At 35.8% G+C, this 20,315-nt stretch overlaps 1 protein-coding gene across 1 annotated transcript in view; it reads left to right on the forward strand.

The window, feature by feature from the left end:
• The first annotated feature begins 2,034 nt into the window (after positions 1–2,034).
• The window catches only part of LOC120635765 (nucleolysin TIA-1), a 92,591-nt gene continuing 74,310 nt past the window's right edge, over positions 2,035–20,315 (forward strand). Inside the window, exon 1 of the mRNA XM_039906911.1 lies at positions 2,035–2,365. Within this exon, the coding sequence (XP_039762845.1) occupies positions 2,164–2,365 (202 nt within the window). The 5' untranslated portion in view covers positions 2,035–2,163. The remainder of the gene's footprint in view (positions 2,366–20,315) is intronic.

Genomic DNA, 20,315 nt, shown 5'->3' on the forward strand with positions numbered 1-20,315 from the left:
TCCTTTTTCCATTCAAAATACATGTATTTCAAGTAGACCTACTTTATAAACACTTTTGTAACGTACAGTACGAGTACGTATGTTTGTAATGTTTCTATCACCGGTTCGGAAAGCAGATTCTACCGAGAAGAGCCGGCAAGAAACTCAGTAGCTGCAATTTTCCAACATAAACATTTACAATCATTAATATACATTTTTATTATTGAGTCCGCAAATCCGCACCGGGCAAGCGTGGTGGACAGAACAACCAAACTGTAGGAGGAGATCCGTGCCCTTCATTGGACCGGTAATTACCAATAAATAAATAAAATAAATAAATATACTACGACAATACACACATCGCCATCTAGCCCCAAAGTAAGCGTAGCTTGTGTTATGGGTACTAAGATAGCTGACTAATTTTTTTTATTTTTATGAATATAATACACATAAATATTTATACAGATAAACACCCAGACATTGAAAAACATTCATGATCATCACACAAACATTTTCCAGTTGTGGGAATCGAACCCACGGCCTTGGACTCAGGAAGCAGGGTCGCTGCCGTAAATAAATACATTACCCTCGTTTTAGTCGCTCGGTCGGATAAAAAAATAGTCAAAATGTAGAACCTTTTTGTCCGTTAAAAACAGCGTGTTTTATTTTTACGTTATACAGGGTGTTCTGTGATGAACAAAGAAACGTAGGGCAAACGGCCGCGTATCGTTTGTGAAGATAAAAAACGTATGAAACGATATTACAAAAAGAGAGAAAATAATTATTTCGCTAATTAAAAGATCACTCGCCCGCGGGCAAAAAGCAAATTGGCTGTTATTTCTCCTTTACAATTCGTTTTATTGTGCTTTTTTTTAATTTTTTATATCTCTCCCATTTGATCCCGAAAAAATATGAAAAGGCCGCAATCGAAAAATGAAACTAAAGAAAACAAATTACATACCCTATTAAAAAATGCTTTAAGGCCGGCTGTACATTGGTTATGCGATGAGATACAATAATATGCGATACTATAGAAATGTACTATTACACTTCACTCTACCACAGCGCTATCAAATTTGAACATTCTTCACAGTATCAAGGGAGGCGAGCCTTCCTTCTTTTCATTCTAAAAAAGATTACCGAGAAATATTAAATATTTAGAGAATGTTATGTGGAATTTTTAATCATTAAAATCACCAGCACGTATATTACGATAGGCTCTGGTATTTCCTAGAAATATACGTGAAGCTCGTTCCAGAAAAACCTATTTTTCTCCCTGCACGCACAACGTAGGTGGTGCTAAGCGAGCGTTAAAAGATAAGCAAAAATGAGCGTATTTACAAATAAAAAAATAAACAACGTGTTTCATTTTATTAGCAATAATTAATAATGCATGAGTGCATAAATATACTGTTATTATACACCACAAAGAACATAAAATAAAAAAGCAATCCTTTCACACAATTCTAAGAATAAAAATTAATACTGACCCAGTTCATACCACTAATTAGACTTTCATACTTCAAGAAAGGATTTTCTTGGAGTGACCCATCCTTGACTAGAAAAGATTATAAAATCTAAAAGAGCTTGTTTATCAAATTACATCCACTATGATATACTTTTGCGTCAAATGAATAATTAGTATTATTATAGAACAAAATTTTATCCTTTTGAATGAAACAAGGTTGTCATACGAATATCTAGTGCAACAAAAGCTGTACTGAAGCCACTTTTGTATCGCTGTGCTTGAGTTCTATTAGGAATAATTCGTTATTGCTTAATTCATATATCGCATCGCATATTCAGTGTAGAACTGTCCTTATCTTACAAATGTTTCATAAAGTAATATTTTTCCACAGACGCCATTTATAGTTTAGATTGAATGACATAGGAACATAGATTAATAAAAAAATATATATTTTAAATATATTATAAAATAAAATAAATAATAATAAAACAAAACCAGTGATTTTAGTGAATACGAAAAAAAAAAATATTATGTGATTTTAAACAAAACTAGATAAACTATTTACACCAAAGAAACAAAACGACATAATAAAAAAACTATTGACTCAATTTGCCCCAAGAAATTTCTGGATTGTCCCCAAAAATTTCTCAAGTGTACCCAAACCTGTGAAATAATGGCGACGGTATAAAAGCTGATTAAGATTGGTAGCGATCAAAATGTTAACCATGTCCACTTTAATGATGCCTGCCGCCACTATGACAACAATGACCAATGCGGGGCCAATACCAGTGGCTGCAGCGACGAAACTCGAACCCAAATTACTGCAATTGCCCCACCCAGCGCTGATGCCACAGATACAACAGCAACCACAACAGCAGCACCACCACCAACATCCGCACGGGAACAGCAACAAACTCGGTAAGTCAACCTATTTTCACCGTATATTACGTCTAGCCCCATTTTTTCTACAACTCGTGTACATTTTGACAACGTTTATTGTGTTCGATTTTTAATCTATACAGGTGCATATGCGATATAAGTGGCGACGGAGGGAAACGAGACTTTTTTACTCTTTTTCAGCCCACTTGCGAGGTCAAACTTGTATTTTTATTAACTTTTAATTTTCATTGAAGCAATAAGTGAAATAACTGTTTTTAAAATGATACCAAAAAAAAATCGTTTTGTTTTTATGATATGGAATTCTATTTTTATTACGATATACATTCGAAAAAAGAAAATCAAATGTTGCGTATCTAATCTAAGAACAATGAATAATACATGTTTAACAGTTCAATGGCTTTGCAACACTTTTAGTAGGTTTTTTATTCTTTATTCCATTACGAGTTAGCCTTTGACTGCACTCCCACCAAGTGGTAAGATGATGCAGTCTAAGATTGTAGCGTGCTAACCTGTTAAAAAATATGGCAGTTTTATTAAGCCAATAAACTTATCAGCCTATAGTCGACATCGCACCGGAACACTAAATCGCTCAGCGTCTTTGTCGGTAGGATGGTTACTAGCCACGACCCAAGCCAGACCAGACCAGATAAAATCCAAATTATAGATTCCAAAATCGCCCCTGCCGGGAATCGAACCCGCGAAATCCAACTCACAACCACAGCGCTTACCACTGTGCTAAGTGGGTCGTCAAAAAATAATGTATCCCCAGCATAAAACAATCATCTTCAGCATCATCATATCGACCCATTAACGGCCCACTACAGGGCACGGGTCTCCTCCCAAAATTAGAAGGGGTTAAGGTAGTCCACCACGCTGGCCCAGTGCGGATTGGTGGGCTCCACACACCATTGAGAACATTATGCAGAACTTCTCAGGCATGCAGGTTTCCTCACGATGTTTTCCTTCACCGTCGAAGCAATTGCTATTTTCAATTACTTAAAACGCACATAACTTAGAAAAGTTAGAGGTGCTGGAATTCGAACTCTGCCCCCGGAAAGTGAAGTCGAGCTCCTACCCTCTGCGCTATCATTCAGCTATATGAGGTCTTAAATCAACACAGTTATTAAGAAAGTGCCATAATGTAAAAGCATAATATAATAATGCCCTTTTTATAGCCCCGCCTGTTTTATTATCCAGGTAAATGGAACCTGACTAGCTTGCCAACTGTAGCTTTTCTGAAACCGTGACTTAGAAAATATTATATTTATTTTTTATATAATTAGGTATTCTGATATTTCGCGGATTATAGCAAATTATGCCAAATGTTCATAATATTAATGAATCATATATTATTTTTTTTAATAGTGTTTTTTATTTTATTTTTAAGCATTGTTAATCATTAAAAAAAAAAGAAAAGAATAAATGATAGAGGAATTTAGTTATATTAATGATGAAATAATATAAATGATCTACCATACCATGTCAGTGGAGCGTGCGACATTTTATTGTTTGCAGAAGATACATCTCTAATTTTTAAGACTGACAAGAGTAAAGATTTAAAAAATGTAAATTGTCGATGTTAGAAAAGAGCAAATGCTGAGTTTCTTGCCGGCTTCTTCTCAGTAGAATCTGCCAATTCAAATCCAATTTAAACTGTTCATTTTAATTATTAACAATTGTTAGGATTTAAATTTAACTAGCATTGTAATTTCCACTTCTTTGTTATTTTTTTTTTATTTAATCTTATTTTTGAACGAGACGATCGGTTGTCATTCTCCGATTGGTTAACGCCGGTAGACGCATAACGGCGGGAACCAATCAAATTGCTTGGATTCTACCTGGACGCTATGAGTTTTGGCGGGAAATTGGGTTTTCTTCTTGGCGGGTTGGATCGTTCTTTAGAGGGTTATGAAGTGAATTGCGAGGTTGTAAAACGATAAGTTCATATTGTCATAGTTTATAAAGTAAATTAATAAAGTGATATTTGTATGGTATGTTTATTTGCATCTTTTCGTGGCCTCATCGCTATCCTACTAAAGTTCTAATACAATTGATCAAAAACGTAAGTATTAGCAAAATTTTTTTGGCAAAATGTATTTCAGTGGCTGGGCGTTCATCAGTATATTATAAGTATTTGCGTGTATTATATTCACTAGCTGACCCGTGCAACTTCGTCTGCACCAAATCGGTTATTACCGGAAAACACAAATAAAATTACATTTTCTAAAAATGAATCCTAGCTAGATCGATTTATCGCCCCCGAAACCCCCTGTATACTAAATTTCATGAAAATCGTTGGAGCCGATTCAGCGATTCCAATTATATATATATATATATACATATATACAAGAATTGCTCGTTTAAAGATATAAGATAAAGGTATCCATCAGCTATCTTAGTACACATAACACAAGCTACGCTTACTTTGGGGCTAGATGGCGATGTGTATTGTGGTATTATATTTATATTTACTTATACTCACCATTGCGCCAGTGGGGTGAAAGAGCTACAAGTTTATTAACGGGCAACTCTTGCAAACTCCACGGTGGAAGTTATCGGTGCGGGCGACCATGTTTTCAAGCTCTAATAATTTCATCGATATTTATAAACCCACCCCTTTCCATAGTTAAAGAGCTGATGGCGGAAATGTTCAACTCATTAAACTTTTCGATTGACAGTGATTGTAAATAGGGAATGATTGATTCATAATACAAATGTAGTAGTTTCAGTAACAGTGGATTATTTCTGCTGTAAAACAGCATCCTTGCAATGCTGTTTTCAGCATGGTGATCAATTGTCACTTATACTTATAAAAAAAAATTATAAATGACATTTGACAGTAAAGATTGCAGATTTACGCTTGTCGCTCGCTTGTCGTGAGATACGTAAACACCCGCGGTAGTCTGAAGGCCCGTGAGGTTTAATAACTACGCCTCAGGTTAATCGACTCAGGGCGCAACTTTCACTTTCAGCAGCACGGGCATGCAAGGACGTGTTCCTTGCATGCTCTGCGAACTTTTAGTCGGTTTATAGGAATTATTGCCGATGGTTTACTTTTTACCATAAGATGGGCCATCAAAGTCAAAAGTCAACATCATATCTTACGTGCTTGGCCCGTCAATATGACGTCATAAAAAATGTGACAAGATTTTTGGATGCTTTGTTGTTTGTTCTTTGACACCGAAAGCGTGTTATGCACATAAATAGTTTATGGTCGGCACAGCACATTCACATGGGCAGGAGACATTATCTTTGCGGGGAAGTAACAAGTATCTTGTTCCACAATATTATCCACTCTCCGAGCAAGGGGAGGAAATAATATCCAAATTCTATACGTGTGTTATCAAACGCGGGTACTTTGGCAGGTTGACAAGTAAATTGTATTCTTTATCAGTGGGTATAATCTGGGGATAAAAAAACTGTCACCTTCCTACGCTAGGGGTGCTAAAGGGCGACATATGCTACTTTTTATCCCAAAAAAAAAAGAAATTCTATTAAATATTAATTTTTTTAGCGGCTATAGAAATATACACAGCGTAAATTCCAACTGTATATTTTTTACGTTTCATGAAAAACTATGAATGCTTACATGGAACGATGAAATTGCATATGGACAATAAATTCGAACAAATTAATACTTAAAACTGAAAAAAAAAGTTATTCCGCCGCACCTACAGACAGACGGATGGAATTAAATTCTAAACAAATTGAAACTTTTGTCTAGATACTTTATGTTTTGATAACATACGCTAGCTCGTGGCTGTCCGAACTATATAGTTAAAAATTAAAGGTATATATAGTTCCTGTGGTAGATTAAAAAATTGTTAACGAGCGAAGCCAATTCTGAAGTCCACGTAGAACAAGTCGCGGGCAGAACCTAGTATGATATAAAAGCTTGTCGCAAGATTAATGTAGCTACTCGTATTCAATTATTGCGAACATTAAATAGTAGTAGTATAAAAGAGTGATAGCCTAGCAGTAGAGTCACTACAAACAGACACATAGACCCTCGTAGCTTTAGTTTTAAGTTGACGAATTTAGTTATCGCCATCAACTCACTTCTGTGACGGCCGATTGGCGCAGCGGGCAGCGACCCTGCTTTCTGAGTCCAAGGCCGTGGGTTCGATTCCCACTACTGGAAAATGTTCGGTGATGAGCATGAATGTTTTTCAGTGTCTGGGTGTTTATATGTATACTAGCGGACCCCAGCGCCATCTGTTGGGCTGATTTGTGAATCTAAACCATCTAGGGTGCCACCCAAACGCATAACAAAAAATTCATTCATATCGGTCCAGCCGTTTGGGAGGAGTTCAGTGACATACACACGCACACAAGAAATATATATATAAAGATTATACAAAAAAATATTCATCAGTCATCTTAGTACCCATAACACAAGCTACGCTTACTTTTGGGCTAGATGGCAATGTGTGTATTGTCGTAGTATATTTATTTATTTATTTATATTTTACATGTAATGTACGCATCAAAAGTGCCATCTATGTGACTATTTCAATAGAGAAATATTTGACTTTGGCATACTGCTTATAAAGGCGGCCTGCTTAAAATAAATGAATTTTGAATCTTACGACGGTCTTTTAAACGGCATCTAGTCAAGCAAAAGGTTAACATTAACTATGCGACATACGCATATCGAGTATACAAAATTAAGTGATATTAATTTTAATACCACTGCAGTTAGCGTACGTTAATTAATACGATATTACGATAATACGATATTTTACGACCATTATTCGGGTTAATTTCTCAATTTGCCCCAAAAATGAATCGTCGTTACATTAAAATTGAAGTATTTTCTGGGTGTAATGATCGGATTCGGATGCTTATAAACGTTATTGACGACGACGACGAGGTTTTCAGTTTGAAGTCCCGGGTTTGTTCACCTGCATTTACCTGGATAATGAAACCCGCGTGGTATAGCCACAGCCAAAAAGGCATTATTACAGAGTCTCGTCACAAAACGAGAAGGGGTTACAGACGTAGTACACCACGCTAGCCCAATGCGGATTTGTGGACTCCACACACTTTTGATTACATTATGTAGAACTCTCAGGCATGCAGGTTTCCTCGCGATGTTTTCCTTCACGGTTGAAACAAGTGATATTTTAATAACTTAAAACGCACATATCTTAGAAAAGTTAGAGGTGAGTACTGGGATTCGAACTCCGCCCCCCGAAGTTGAAGTCGAACTGCTACCCACTGCGCTATCACCGCTTCTTTGTAACCGCTTTCTTGTAAGTGTCTCTGTAATTTGAGTTAGTTTTTCGGGAGTTTGAAGCTCTCCGATAACCTCTAAGATATTTATTTGAATGATATACTGTAAAGGACAATTTTGATTTACTCCGAACGCACGACGTATGTAATATATATTTTTATTTTTTTCTGCTTCAAGTAGGCCTAATATAAGCATTTTTGAAACGTCAAATCTGTCTGTTTGTAGTGACGTAGCGTTTGTTTACGACATAAGTAGCCTCTAAAATTATCAGTACTATTTATCTCTATTAAATAAATACAGAGATACATATAATCAAATTAGAGTGTCTTTTTGTGATATTGAAATAACGGTTTTTTACTACGTGTATATGAATACCAAAACTTTTAACACCAAAATCTGTCTGTCTGTTTGTTTCGTCTAATCTCTGAAATGGCTGGACCGATTTTGATGGGACTTTTATTGGCAGCTAGCTGATGTAATAAGGAGTAACTTAAGCAACGTTTATTTTATGTAATCGTGAGTTTTAAAAAAATAAGGACACCTAAACAAAACATAATTGGAAAAGTTATATTTAAAAACTGCACCCGATTTTTTTTACAAGAATACACAACTTAAAAACCTGATTTGAATATAACAACAAACGCGGACAAAGTCTTGGGAGACAGCTAGTTAAACATATATGTGTATCTCTTGAATCATTTTTTCTATTTAAAAAACCGCATCAAAATCCATTGCTTAGTTTTAAAGATAAATAAATAAACTAATATACTACGACAAAACACACATAATATCTAAGCATATATAAGGACAGACAGACAGCGGGAAGCGACTTTGTTTTATACCATGTATTGATTATCAATTACAATGTAACTTTTAAACTTTTAGTAGTAAAAAAGATCATTACTTATAATAAAACTGTAACCGGAAGATTTCTGTTCATTTAATATTTTTTTTAAATTTTGACCGGGGGATTCTTTATGATCGATACTGAGTCCAAAACAGATTTTTATTTAATTTTTGTATGTCTGTCTGTCTGTCCGGGCATCACGTGAAAACTACTGAACGGATTTTAATAAAATTTGATATAGTGGTAGCTGATATTCCGGGTCAACATATAGACTACTTTTTATCCCGATAAACAATAAGCTTCTCCCGGGAAATGAGATGTACATTTTTATCAATTTTACTTTATAACTCTGTTAAATTTGAACCGATTTTAATAATTCTTTTTATTTGAAAGTGTATACTATCAAGCATGTATTGTGAAGTTTTAATGAAGATCTGTTAATAAACAATATTGTCGGAGATAAAGGACATAATTCATCATAGATAACAGCGTGTCGTAAGGCATCTGGAACAACGATCGAATGCATGCGTACCATGCTACTTATATTATAAATGCGAAAGTTTGTGAGTATGGATGTATGGATGAATGTATGTATGTATGGATGGATGGATAGACATGTTTAAAGTAATCATTATTACCTACAAAAAAGTCCGGGAGGCTAAATGTCTAACTGTTAAGACACAATGTTATAATTTGTCAATCACGGGTACAATCTTAAGATGGTGACGTTCCCATCAGATCCTTATCCAAATAAATAGTTTTATAGTTAAAATTGATTATGTACCTGCAAATTACTCTTTAAATTATTCAAATTGGACCTATCGTTTAGACGTTACGACGGGTATAGAAATGCTAAAAAATATTAAATCCGATAATAACCGATTTGATGCAGACGAAGTTGCGCGGGTCAGCTAGTATTAAAATAAAACACATAATATTTTAATTTCTAGTTTGAGAACGTGTTAAACGCTAACAAATCGCGATTTCTAATTGTTTCTGCCGCGGACCCGGCTGCATCCATGCGTGAAAACCGCAAATTTTATTATATTTATCCATGTATGAAATTACGCAATTAATTTCAGACTCGCCCAGCTAGGTGGTTAAAATTAAAAATGGCGGCAGGGTGTGGCATGTAGGGCGACCTCTTAACCGGGGATAGAAAGTAGACGGACGTGCTGCGGAATTATTTACTTAGTAATCGCCCGGGAGTTCAAAGTAGACCTTTCTGTGACAGGGCTCGTCCGCGGAAATATATAACCTAAAAAATTAAAAAAATCATTTATTTCAAGCAGACCTATTTTATAAGCACTTTAAAACATCAAGGCAGTATTATTTGTAGTGAATAATCACATGTACTCGTCCAGGGAATTATACTACCTAAAAAATTCAAAATTCATTTGTTTCAAGGCCTTTTTTTTTTTGTTATCGGGGGGGATCTTCAAAGATACCCGATCTCAGGGAAGATCGGGTTGTGTGGGATTTTTACTCACTAAAACCCCCTCTGTGGCCATCCTCGGCACATAATTGGGAGGCTCCGGGATCTCGTAAGAACGCACCGGTGCCTCCGACGAGGCAACAATACGAGATTGTTTCAAGGCCTAGTTCATAAGCACTTTTAAAACGTCAAGTCAGTCTGTTTGTAGTTAATATCACAGGTACTCGTCCAGGGAAGTGCTACCTAAAAAATTCAAAATTCAAAATTAATTCATTTCAAGTAAGCTTTGTTTTTAAGTACTTTGGAATCTGATTTTAGTGATCTACTACCGGTTCAGAAGGCAGATTCTACCGAGAAGAGCTCAGAAACGAGAAAAACTCATCAGATTGCTCTTTTTCAACATCATTTTACAATTTACAATCTTTATTATTCTAATTCTACTATCTTGTGAGAGATGAGAGCGGAGCCTACTTCCAAGCAGCCTTGTAGTTAAGAAATTCATCAATCGTATAGTAACCACGATTTATTAAATGTGTTTTAACACATTGTTTAAACTTATGCATTGGTAGGTCCAAAATTCCTACTTTAAATAAACCTAAAAATTATTTGTATTTGTAAATTGGCATTGTGTTTCCAGTCATATGTATAAACTTTATTTAAAATAAATTTTAATAAATTCAATAAATTCATTGGTTTTTTTTTATTACAAAATTACAAAGGTGTTTCCCAATCGATTTTATTGTGCATGGAATAATAAAATCGATGATTCCTTAAAAAAAACTAAATTTTATTCGCGGTTTCTCAGACAATACTTAGAAAAATAGAACATCCCGTTCAGACACGGACTATGACTGCTCCTGCTAACATAGCTTATATGTATGTTAGTATTACATACATATACTGACAATTAGTCTTGATTACTTGAAAATAAAAATTAATTTAACATACATAAAAACAGCACTATTAAAAATTTATAAAATAAACATCCACTTCCCCGCTTCCGGTGCGTTTGAATGCCCATGCAACCCGCAGTCCGTGCTCGTAGTCTATTTATTTATTAGGTTAGGTTTAAAGACATTTATTCCCATAAAAATACCTATGTCACTTACACAGGAAACTTAAGAAATTAATACACTTCGCCATTAGACTAAACAAAATTCAATTCGACTATTATCTACTCATTCAATGTATTCATCTTTAAATTTATTGGTATTACTTAATATATAAGAAGCTAATTTAGTTTTGAATACATTGAATGAGTTAACATTTTTTTTAGGTTAAGGTTTTTTACTATAAAACTTGGCGCCTTCAAAGGTGAGGGAGTTTTTACCATAATTTGTTATAGTTCTAGGTAAGGTAAGGAAACTGGCTCGACGAGTTATATATATAACTAGCTCTTACCCGCGACTTCGTCTGCGTTTGATTTTGTTTTTAAAGTATTCAGTATCGCTAAGCCTTGAATGAGTATAGTAGTATATATATAAAACATGTGACTGTAAATTAATTATAGACAATAAAATAAAATTGCGACTATAATTAAAGATCTAAGCTATCCTATCTCTTAAGTTGGACCAGACTGCTCACGGTGTGCCAATTTAATTTAAAATCGGTTAAGTAGTTTAGGAGTCCATCGCGAACAAACATCGTGACAGGAGATTTATATATATTAAGATATTAGTGTGGATTGTTTTGTTTATTGATTTTCTAATAAAGATGTTCGTGCTTGTAAATATAATTCATGAATGTTCATTACGGCCGAGTGGCGCAGTTGGCAGCGACCCTGCTTTCTGAGTCCAAGGTCGTCGGTTCGATTCCCACAACTGGAAAATGTTTGTGTGATGATCATAAATGTTTTTCTGTGTCTGGGTGTTTATCTGTATATTGTAAGTATTTATGTGTATTATATTCATAAAAAAATATTCATCAGCTATCTTAGTACCTATAACACAAGCTACGCTTACTTTGGGACTAGATGGCGGTGTGTGCATTGTCGTAGTATTTTTACACTCTTAATATTATTATTGGTAAACCACGTAATTAACGTTTCAATTAATTTATATAAATACGAAAGTTATCCAATTAGTCAACACACAATAATAATTACAAACTAAAATTAATATTTACAATAAATACAAGATGTCTAACTGTTCACTTATGGGCATGGTACCCAAAACGCTGGCGCTATTGCCCCTTTGAATTGCCTAGCTAGACTAATTGTAATTATGTATTAAAATTAATATACAGGGTGATCGGCCACGTTTTGACGTCACAAAAAAAAATTAGGTTCGCTATGTTTTGGAGTATCCGAATCACCCCCATGTATGTTCCGCGATTTTTTATAGTTTTGGAGTTATGATTTTTAAAAAATATTTCTAAAAAAAAAGCAAAAGACTTTTGCTTGTTAGTTTTTTTTTGCAACTGAATTCTCACGAGCTGTACTTTTAAGCATAAAATAATCAGCTTCGTATCTTTGATGAAAGTTAAGAAAATGTTAATCTAAACTTTAAAATTTAAGTTCCTAGAATTATTACTTAGATTTTTAATTTAAAGTTGAAAATTTAAGCTAAACTTTTAACTTAAATTTTTGCCTTCGTGGAACATTCGGGTACCCCATAACATACCGGCCCTAAATTTTTTTTGACGCGTACAAGTAACGCGGATAAAATCGCGGGAAACGAAAAATAGGTCAACAGTTATTTTTTAATATTAGTGGATACGGTTTGATGCGTCCGTGCGTGCGTCACCGGGACAGTCCCATAATAGCTCACGCCACTGCCACCCCACTCTCCGTGCCGCTCGCCTATAAATGTTATATTTACCCGTAACCATAACTTAATAATGACCTCATTTGCTCCACAAACATGAAGATTGTTACAAACTTTCCTTTATTTAGTTGACTGTTTATGACTTTATAAAATTGCTATAATGGTTATGACGGAGCTGGCAAAGGCTTACGCGGTCTTACCTGCGAGTTAACTCACACTGGAATTCATAGTCTAGATAACATATCATCTTCTCACAAGATAGAAAAATTAATGTTAAAATGTAAAATGTAAATTGTTTCTTGAATGTAAATTCAAACTGCTGAGTTTCTTGCCGGCTTCTTCTCGGTAGAATCTGGCTTCCGAACCGGTGGTAGAGTCACAACACATAGACAGACTTGACGTTTCAAAAGTGCTTATATTAGGCCTACTTGAAATAAATGAATTTTGAATTTGAGATAACTATAACTCGTTCTTGGGCACGATTCAGACGCTATGCGGTGTTTCCAACATTTATATATTACATAGAAAATATAAACTAAACCCTGCGTTTAGCCATTTTTTTTTATTTCTCTGTAAGTTCTTAGTTCTGTGGCAGTATCACAACACATTTCTTAGTTCGTACGAATGAAATGCCATGTACAGGATGTTCTGTATGAAATAAATACAATCGGTCACAAATAAATAACGTGAGCGTTACTCACGTTATTTATTTGTGTTTTGAATATGAGCTTATGGTTTTTTTTTTATTCTGTCACTGAAATCTCTTCTACTAGTAAAATTCTCCCTAAGTTCCACTTTTGTTAAAGCGGTCTATATTCCATACAAATCGTAGTTAACTTTTACGCAACCGAATAAGTAGAGAGGTAGTAAATTTCGCATTACGCAATCAGGTAATTTATTTTTCGCTCTGTTCGTTTCCCGGTGTGGGGTCGCCGTTCCAGCACCTTCGGAACCCAACGTCCATCGGTTCTCCGAGCTATGTGCACCACCCATTGCGCTTGTGTGTTATATTTAGTGTTTTGTTTATAATTTCATTCTGTAAGGTGTACAATAAAGTGTAGTGTGTGTGTTTTCATTTCATTTTCATTTTGATTCTCCGAGCTATGTGCACCACCCAATTTCACTTCAGCTCTACAAGCGTCAAAAATAAACTGGCAACTTAATACATTAGACTACACAAAATAAGCAATTCATTTTTAGGAAATTGTATAAAATTATACAATAAATTACCGGTTGATATCTACGCTTATAGAAAAGTCCTATTACAGTATAAATAAATAAATAAATATACTACGACATTTCACACATCGCCATCTAGCCCCAACGTAAGCGTATCTTGTGTTATGGGTACTAAGATAACTGATGAATATTTTTATGATTAATATACTTAAATACTTATAATATGCAGATAAATGATTACGTAACAGAAAAAAACTAGGGTGTTAACTATTGCTCTAACCAGGTTGCTTCTTAAATATTTCAAATGACTGTGTGAGATGGTGATAATGAAAATAACACCCGGCTAAGTTTGTTGTGGGCTTCTTCTTAGAGCAGGGCGCGTTTGGAACCCTCGTAGCTTTAGTTTTAAGTTGACGAATGTAGTTATCGCCATCACTACTCACTGCTATGTACACATTTTGTATGTAATCAACGCATCTATGTGCTTCTGTGAATAAAGAAATATTTGACTTTGACTTTAACTCCAGATATGTTGGTAGCACTGGTTCTGCTACGGTTCTACGTATTGTTGTAGACCCTCTACGCTGTCTCTACCACTCTACGCGCCGCGTATATGCAACGGGACATTTGAGCTAAAGATCATCCTTTTTTTTAATTTTCCAATTTTTTTATAGAGTTTTTACCAACATTTGGAAGAAATATTAACATTATGAAAATTAAGCTTATTTGCTATACTCCGCGAAAAGCAGGAGAATCTATATGGTGTAATTTTAATTCCTTCAATCTTTATACTCCACACCAAACAGATCATCGGCTCGTGGCTGGCTCTTTTCAGTGGAATCTGCCTCCCGAACCGGTGGTAGAGTCGCTACAAACAGACTGACTTTACGTTTCCAAAGTGCTTATATTAGGCCTTCTTGAAATAAATGATTTTTTTATTTTGAATTTGAGTATTGTGGACTTATGAGTTTCTATTCCCAGGCAGAGACAAATTAACTGCTATTAGTTCATTGAGTTTGTCTGGTGGGACGCTTCGGCCGCGGCTAGTAACCACCCTAACGACAAAGACGTGCCGCAAAGCGATTTAGCGTTCCGGTACAATTTCGCGTAGATACCGATTAGACGGGAGGGCATAGATTTAATATAACTGCCATTCCCCTAACAGGTTAGCCCGTTACCATCTTAGACTGCATCATCACGTTCCACCAGATGAGATTGCAGTCGAGGGCTAACATGCAGTATTATGAAAATTAAGCTTAATTTGCTATACTCCGTAACAAGCAGGAGAATCTGTGTGGTTTAATTTATAATTTCTTCAATCCTTATACTCCACACCAAACAGATCTTCGTCAATGTACCCTCTACGCACGTTTTGCTCCGAAACCGGAGCATCCTCAGGATATGTTGACTTTACAATAAATAATTGTTTACGGATTGAAGAAATTATAAATTACACAATACAGATTATACTGCTTTCCGCGGAGTATAGCAAATCAAGCTTATTTTTCATAATATATAATGGATTTCCGCAAAGTAACGCCTGCTTCTATCAAATATTTAACATGCAGTAGAAAAGATACGGCAAGTGGAAACAATTTCGGAACTGAATTTAGGGGTGGAAAACACATCCACACTGTAGTTGCTTAACAGTTATTAAACCAGATGCACACCGGCTTACATAATACCAAGGATAGTGGGGATAAAGCTGAATCCGCACTGATGTACGCGGAGGGTGCGCAAATGTTATTGGTTAGATCGCGTCGCCCGTGCGCCACTGAGCCCGCGGGACAAAGCATACGCGGTAGCGGGTTCGATACAATGCTAATATTAAGGTCAAAGTCAAAGTCGAAAATATCTTTATAAAAGTAGGGCCGAGATATAGATGGCGCTTATAATGCGTACATGAGAAATAAATAAATAAATATACTACGACAATACACATATCGCCATCTAGTCCCAAAGTAAGCTTAGCTTGTGATATGGGAACTAAGATGACTGACGAATATTTTTATGAGTAATATACATAAATACTTAGAATATACATAAAAATATATATAAAATGTGTACACGGTAGTGAGATGATGGCGACAACCATATTCGTAAACTTAAAACTAAAGCTACGAGGTTTCAAAACGCGTCCTGGTCTAAGACGAAGCCCACAAAAGCCTTTTGTGGGCTTCTACTTGTGTCTGTGTTCTGATTTGTTATCACCATCTCACATTTTCATTTAAATTATTAGAAGAGCAACCTGGTTACAGCAATATTAACACTCAACTAAGAAACCAATTAAATTGAATTGTTACTTAGTTAGAGCGAAGGAAAACATAGTATTTTTATGAATGAGTGAATATAGTTCTATGTTACACCACACTTGAATGAATATACCTACATTTACTTTAAAAAAAAGTAAAATGAATCTATGTATACAATTTGGCGGCCTTATCGCTTCATAGCGATTTCTTCCAGGCAACCAAAAAAGAAACACTTCATTGCACGTATAACAAACTGGAAACGAAACAGTAAGGAGTATACAGTACACAAATGTAGACACGCAAAGGCGGCCTTATTGCTGCAAGCAATCTCTTACAGGCAACCTTTGTAGATACGACTTACAGCAAGATAACAGGATGGTGCCAAGAGTGTTGATATATCTATATATATACTAGCTGTTGCCCGCGACTTCGTCTGCGTTTGATTTTGTTTTTAAAGTATTCAGTATCGCTTAGCCTTAAGTGAGTATTGTAGTATATATATACATATATATATAACATGTGACAAATAATTTGCAATAAAATAAAATTGCGACTATAATTAAAGATCTAAGATATCCTATCTCTTAAGTTGGACCAGACTGCTCACGGTGAGCCAATTTTGTTTAAAATTGGTTAAGTAGTTTAGGAGTCCATCGCGGACAAACATCGTGACAGGAGATTTATATATATTAAGATAAGAGAAAGTGTGTGGGTATGTTCCGTATAGGCTCCGAAACGGCTGAACCGATTTCAATGAAACTTTCAGGGAATCTCCGGATTGACCTGGCGAGTAATCCTGTAAAGTTTGGTGACGATTGGAGGACTCCTATTTTTGAACTGTCAAACTGTCAAATACAGCTTTTATTTACTATGATGATATTCTATTGTTGGGTGTACATGGGTGTAGATAATGATCTTCACCCGCTCGAGAAGAGAATAGAAGAGAATGAATACGGAGAGAAATAAATGATTTATTATATTATGACACTTAAATAAAAAATTTAATGATGTAAGTTTATTGTTTAAATAAAATAAAGCAAAATCTAGCCCGGCGAAGCGGGCTGGGTACGCTAGTATAAACATAAATACCAAAATAATATATGAATATATAAAATACATAACACATATAAGTAGATTTTAAAACATAATTTACAAACAATGATACAGAATCTACTTTAAATGCCATCGCTCTAAAATACGACTCTTAAATATCGCTTTATTTTTATAATATATCATGCATTTCCGCAAAGTAACGCCTGCTTCTATCCAATAATTATGACGTCACTTACCCGTAAACAAACAGCCGCTTATGACTTAGCCCACACCGTGACTGGCGTAAAAGCATCGGCTAACGAACCGAGAGACGGGTGATGCTATAATAATTTACATATATACAGAGTGTCCCGCCTATCGATCAGCACTGTCTACTCGCTCCGTGGCGGCTACATATCGCAACGCTCTGATATTGACGTTTAGTTATTGATAACGGCTAAGACACCGGGAGGTATCTTTGCATCGTTCGAGTCGATGTAGGACTGTATTGTATTGATAATGCAGTAGTAATCAAAACAGTAAACATCAAAATACCCACTAACTAACTTAACGTCATTAAAATTGGTTGGTAATCAAATATAATTTAAATTGTTTCCTGAAAATTATTTATTAAATAAAATTTTCAAAAATCAACATGAATTTATAGTTATCAAAAGTTTTATTGTTTACGCACTTTATAAATTTACTGTAACATTGTTTATTCCTTACTCATTAGCGTTCGCGCGGATCGGTTTTTAACCAACAACGTAAAAACGACAGGGTGTTTTATGTTTCACGAGTGTGTGGGTCTGTCTGTGGCATGGAAGCGCCCGAACGGATGAACCGATTTTAGTTATGTTTTACTGTTTGAATGGTGAATTAGTCGGGAGTGTTCTTAGCTACGTTTGATGGATAGTCCAAGATGGCCGCCACTGTGCAATGACGGTTTACATATTATTTCACAGCTCTCTCAAAATGGATTACGACAAGGCTAGTTGTAAGCAGACCGCTCCCCTCTCATCTTTCACAAGATAGAAAAATTCCAAAGATTGTAAAACTGTGAAATTTTGTTGGAGAATAGCAATCTGTTGAGTTTCCTGCTCTTTTCAGCGGAATCTACCTTTTAAACCGTTGGTAAAGTCACTACTAACAGACTGACTTGACATTTCAAAAGTGCTTATAAAATAATATTCTTGCCTATTTACTACGAATAAATTCAAACATATATGTGTATATGTAATTTTTTTTATGAATTTTTTGAACGGTATAACTCGTATATTTTTTCCAATTCTCCCTCAATATTGTTTTCAAATGGCTTGACTAATAGAATAATGTACACGACATTACAAGTTTGGGGGTATTCAAATTTTAAACGTAACTTGGATTATATCCAAATAGAAACATTTACACGCGCTGCCTAATTTTGTTATCTTGTCATCAACTTCAACAAGGACTTCTCATAAAATCTCGATTACTCAGCGGGAGATAAGGAGAGCTATGCTAGGAGTATCTCAAGATGATTGAATCAGAAATTAGGAGATCTGTAGAAGAACTAGAGTTACCGACACAGCTCAGCTAGTAGTGATGCTGAAGTGGCAATAGGCGGGCCTTTAGCTCGGGGAACCGATGGAAGGTAGGGTTCCAAAATGCCAGGATGGCGACCGGTAAACGCAGCGTTGGTCGACTCAGAATGAGTTGGACAGATGGCACCAAGCAAGTCGCTTCATCATGCTTTTTACCCTGATACCGAAATGTTGATACGTCCCACTTTCACCCGCGACTTTGTCCGCTTTGATGTGTTTTTCTTGGCTATAAAACATCCTTTTTTTTTGTTATCGGGGGGGAAATCTTCAAAGATACCCGACCTCAGGGAAGATCGGGTTATGTGGGATTTTTACCCACTAAAACCCCCTCGGCGGCCATCCTCGGCACATAATTGGGAGGCTCCGGGATCTCCTAAGAACGCATCGGTGCCTCCCTCGTACAGCGCATGTGGAGCTCGTCCCGGGAGAAAATATTCCCCTGACCTCATTTGCCTCGCTATGGCTACGGCAAGCTGCTGTCCTATCCGGGTCGTGTAAATTGACGTTAAACGGCAAGAGCCCCATCCTGTCCGACACGACCCGATGCCCCTTCATCTGGGACTATTGATCAGACGGAATTGGGCGATGATTGCCATCTGCCCGCCTCGGTCGTCTCCGAGAAGGATCGGCTCTCTCTCGATCGCGCTCGGCAGCCTCCTTTTTAGCCATTATGATCTCGCAGAAGGTGATCATCGCAATCCATGCTTCATCCTCTGCTTGCATTGCAGCTACTACTGCTAAGAGAGAAACATCGCACCCAACGTAAGTAATCCCAAGGAATAAATAAATAAATATACTACGACAATACACACACCGCCATCTAGTCCCAAAGTAGCTTGTGTTATAGGTACTAAGATAACTGATGAATATTTTTATGAATAATATACATAAATACTTATTATATACATATACTGACCCAGACACTGAAAAACATTCATGTTCCTCACACAAACAATTACCAGTTGTGGGAATCGAATCCACGGCCTTCGACTCAGAAAGCAGGGTCGCTGTCCACTGCGCCAATCGACCGTCAAACAAATACAGAAATATAAAACATTCTATGTAACTTTCTGTAACTAGTTTCGCGGCGACATGCAATCGTAGGATGTATCTACTTGATTTGACGAGATTGAGTGAGTTCTTTATTTCAGTAAAGACTAAACCGGTGTTTACATCACTTTCACAGTCTTGCTTCTTCTTGGTATCTGCTTTCCAAACTAGTGGTAGAGTAACTACAAACACACGTACTTGAAGTTCCTAAAGTGCCTTTAAAGTAGGCCTTCTTGAAATGCCTTAATGAAAAAGTTTATGTAGATTTTGAAAGGGATAAAAACGAGAATTAAAAGATAGTATTAAATTGCTAGGTTTATGAAGTATGTTTAAAATTTAAAAGCGTTGTTTTACACAATTCTTTAAGGTAGTAGAGAGATAAAAAATTGTTTAGAACTATTTAAATTGGATTCTAATTTGATCGCTTATAGAAACTCCGAATAAATTTCTATCCGTCCCCAGCTAACTAACTAATATCTGAACAATTCATTAAGTATTACAGCATTTATTTCAAATAAGCAATTTTAAACATACAAGGGACTGTGTAAAAGCTATGAAAAATAGATATATTTATATCTATTTCTTTGTA

Source organism: Pararge aegeria, chromosome 27, assembly GCF_905163445.1.
Source record: "Pararge aegeria chromosome 27, ilParAegt1.1, whole genome shotgun sequence".
Lineage (NCBI taxonomy): Eukaryota > Metazoa > Arthropoda > Insecta > Lepidoptera > Nymphalidae > Pararge > Pararge aegeria.